The 2,796-nt window shown below is 46.3% G+C and overlaps 2 protein-coding genes across 2 annotated transcripts in view; both read right to left on the bottom strand.

Moving 5' to 3' along the window:
• Nucleotides 1-711: 711 nt before the first annotated feature.
• Nucleotides 712-1,765, bottom strand: Pmar_PMAR018243 (Exosome complex exonuclease RRP40, putative; the record flags this gene model as incomplete). Its single annotated transcript, XM_002778400.1, has 7 exons — nt 712-759; nt 805-915; nt 959-1,082; nt 1,128-1,265; nt 1,312-1,433; nt 1,485-1,546; nt 1,606-1,765. 7 exons carry the CDS (start codon nt 1,763-1,765, stop codon nt 712-714), a joined length of 765 nt encoding a protein of 254 aa, XP_002778446.1.
• A 544-nt stretch (nt 1,766-2,309) lies between these two features.
• Pmar_PMAR018242 (conserved hypothetical protein) overlaps nt 2,310-2,796 on the bottom strand; it is a gene marked incomplete at both ends in the record, with an annotated part of 3,499 nt that continues 3,012 nt past the window's right edge. Inside the window, 3 exons of the mRNA XM_002778399.1 lie at nt 2,310-2,401; nt 2,457-2,545; nt 2,668-2,702. Coding sequence (XP_002778445.1) covers nt 2,310-2,401; nt 2,457-2,545; nt 2,668-2,702 — 216 coding nt within the window. The remainder of the gene's footprint in view (nt 2,402-2,456; nt 2,546-2,667; nt 2,703-2,796) is intronic.

Raw genomic sequence — 2,796 nt, 5'->3', positions numbered from 1 at the left:
CGATCCGAGACGCGTGAATTAGATCAGTGATTCGTGATGTTGATCCGTGACCTCTGACCCTGATCATGATCGACCCTTGACTGTTGATCATGATTCCTGACCTGCGATATGTATCCCATGTGAGCCTCGTTTTTGATCTTGACCCATGATTCTCAAGAAAAAACTTGATCCGTGATCCGGAGATCAAAGAGTTGAGAAATTATCAGACGTCTTGAGAATAGCAATGATCCAATCATTTCTATGTCACTTACCTTCAAATTGATTTCTTCGGCCCGATCGCGAGATACTCGTCTTGTGTGCTGTGACGATTAACAACGGTCCACGAGATGCACAATCAACTGAACAAACCCCAAAGCCAAATTGCTGAGTATATCAACTGCTCCTTCATACCGACCCGCCTCATCTACGGTAGTGACTTCGAGCTTCGGAGTAGAACTCAGGCAAGCCACCACTGGACGTGAATTTGTTGGTCCGATATACTTAGTAAAAGCAGCAGCAAGTCACCCGGTGACTTGTTCTCCGGTGGCAGTCACCAGACATGAGACGATGAAAATGCAGCTCATCTGGGAGGTAACTTTTTCATTACTGCAACAGTGCGGCATTTTGAATGGATGAAACACTGTTGAAATATCCGGGAGCCACTTCAACCCGTCTCGAAATAACTGTGTGGAAATCGTTGGTACTATTGACACGTCACAGTGATACTGTTCATCAAGCAAGTTGCTTCGCCATCTTAGAACACATAGCTTCCATATGAGCCTGCAGAAGTTTCATTCAAGCTCACACTACGTGGGTAAGTCCTACTTGACTGAGCTTATGGCTGCCTGACAATATCCTACTTACCATCACAGCAACGTTCGGAGCAGCTGCTGATATCCAACAACGGCCGTTCACACCAATAGCAGATTCGAAGACCTGCGGCACACATGTGAGCAGAGGAGCGATCATACAGTGCTACAAAATGTCGCCCGAGACTGGCCATAACAGTAGAATTAGTAGCCTGTAGTGATTTCGCCTGCCACAAAGGAACCGTCGCCTGTAATCCACAGCAACCATCGACAGGAGCGAGGTGCCCAAAGTATCTGACGATTCGGCCTTCTAAAGGTTTTCCTCTTACGATCTACTACACGTCCTTGTGTGTCCAGTCTCTAGTTGTGCTGGGATCAACGCAGCTCAGCTCCACGTCCAAGTCCCGATCAGCTACAGTGACGTGACAGTACACGAGATCGCCCGGACTAAGATTCGGCTTGTGACGTTTGGTGGCACTGAAAGTAATGATCAACAATGATTTCAATGCTTCGCCGTCACTACCCGTTGAATGCCAGAGTCGGTAGGTTGGCAGTTCCCGTCGGGCCATTGATGTCAACTCTGTAGTATTCGGCAGTACGCTGCACTACCACACCGAGCACCATGTCACCTCTTCTCGGAATGTACTGATCACACACAGAGATCAGACACGACCATCGCCTACCACATTAACCTACTCGTTTTCGCGTATTGTCAATACATGGGATATCTGATACCGCGGACTCCACTGAGAGCAAACCTGAAAAATTACCGAGGCTTTCCAAACTAATGGGGTTCCTCCTTAGAGAATATTATTACCAGCCACAGCAGCTTTTGGACAGTCCTCATCCAGTCTTATCCCGAACCCGACCGAATTGGGATCACAGCTTGACACCACACCAGCCTCTATCGACACCGTGTCCCCCGGCAGATAAACATGCACTGACGCCGACGACCTGTTCTCGGAAGCAGCCGCCATTCAAACCAACTGAACACTCGTTATCCACAATACGTTTCCGAGTGACCCCCAGACGCCCTAAATATCAACTCGTCGGCCACCGAGAAATTCTCCAGAGACAGTTTAGTATATATACGCATATAATAGTAATATCTTTATATATAGCTATAGTATACTCCATTTATATGTAACATTGTATAATCGTATATCATTGGAGTTTCACCTGTTTCACGCGAAGTGGCGTTACACTCGGTAAAGAACGCGAAATTCGCGGTTTGCAGTAGTGGTGAAATAGGTTTCACGGGTGAAACTCCATCATAGTATTTCATCCCTGAACATACCACAATTTACTATAATATTCATGCATCCATATATCTACAGTGTAATTCTAATTATACCTATTTTTCGACTACTCATACTATATATTTATAGTATAAATGTTTCCTGCTCTACCACTAGCAACACGATGGCCACGTAAGTCTCGGAGAAACTGTATGATTCTTCTTAACAACAGTAACAGAGGATAATGAGAACTGCCTTATGAACTCTATCGCGGGTCTCATAATTATCCAAGACGTGCCTCAATCTCCTTGATCTCTTCCATGAGGTTCCCCTCATTGGCAATCTTACTCATCTGTGCCTCGTTCAGGGAATCAGCTGACACGCGAGGCCATTACAGTAGCAACTAGCAGCACAAGATGAAGGGCCTTACGAGGAAGAGCCTTCAATGCCGTCACCTCCTTCAGCTTCTTACGCAAGTTACGGAGCCGCTTATCATCGGTTGTATCTAAACGAGGTATGCTGATGATGAACACTACACGACAAACCATCCGAACACTATCATATACCCCTCTACCCGAGCGAAGGTTAGACCGATACACACTAGTAGTTATGGGAAGAAAAATAGATGCCCCCAAGACCACCCGTTTTCGCAGGCCGTTTCTCGACGATATTTGCTCTACACCGGGCCGTCATAACAATCATCCATGAGAAGTAACAAAGAGTTGGTCAGTCACACTCACTAGTGACGATCCTCACTGTACAGATATGCC

The sequence above is a fragment of the Perkinsus marinus genome (genome assembly GCF_000006405.1).
Source record: "Perkinsus marinus ATCC 50983 genomic scaffold scf_1104296949592, whole genome shotgun sequence".
NCBI lineage: Eukaryota > Perkinsozoa > Perkinsida > Perkinsidae > Perkinsus > Perkinsus marinus.
This window is presented reverse-complemented; position numbering and strand designations above follow the sequence as displayed.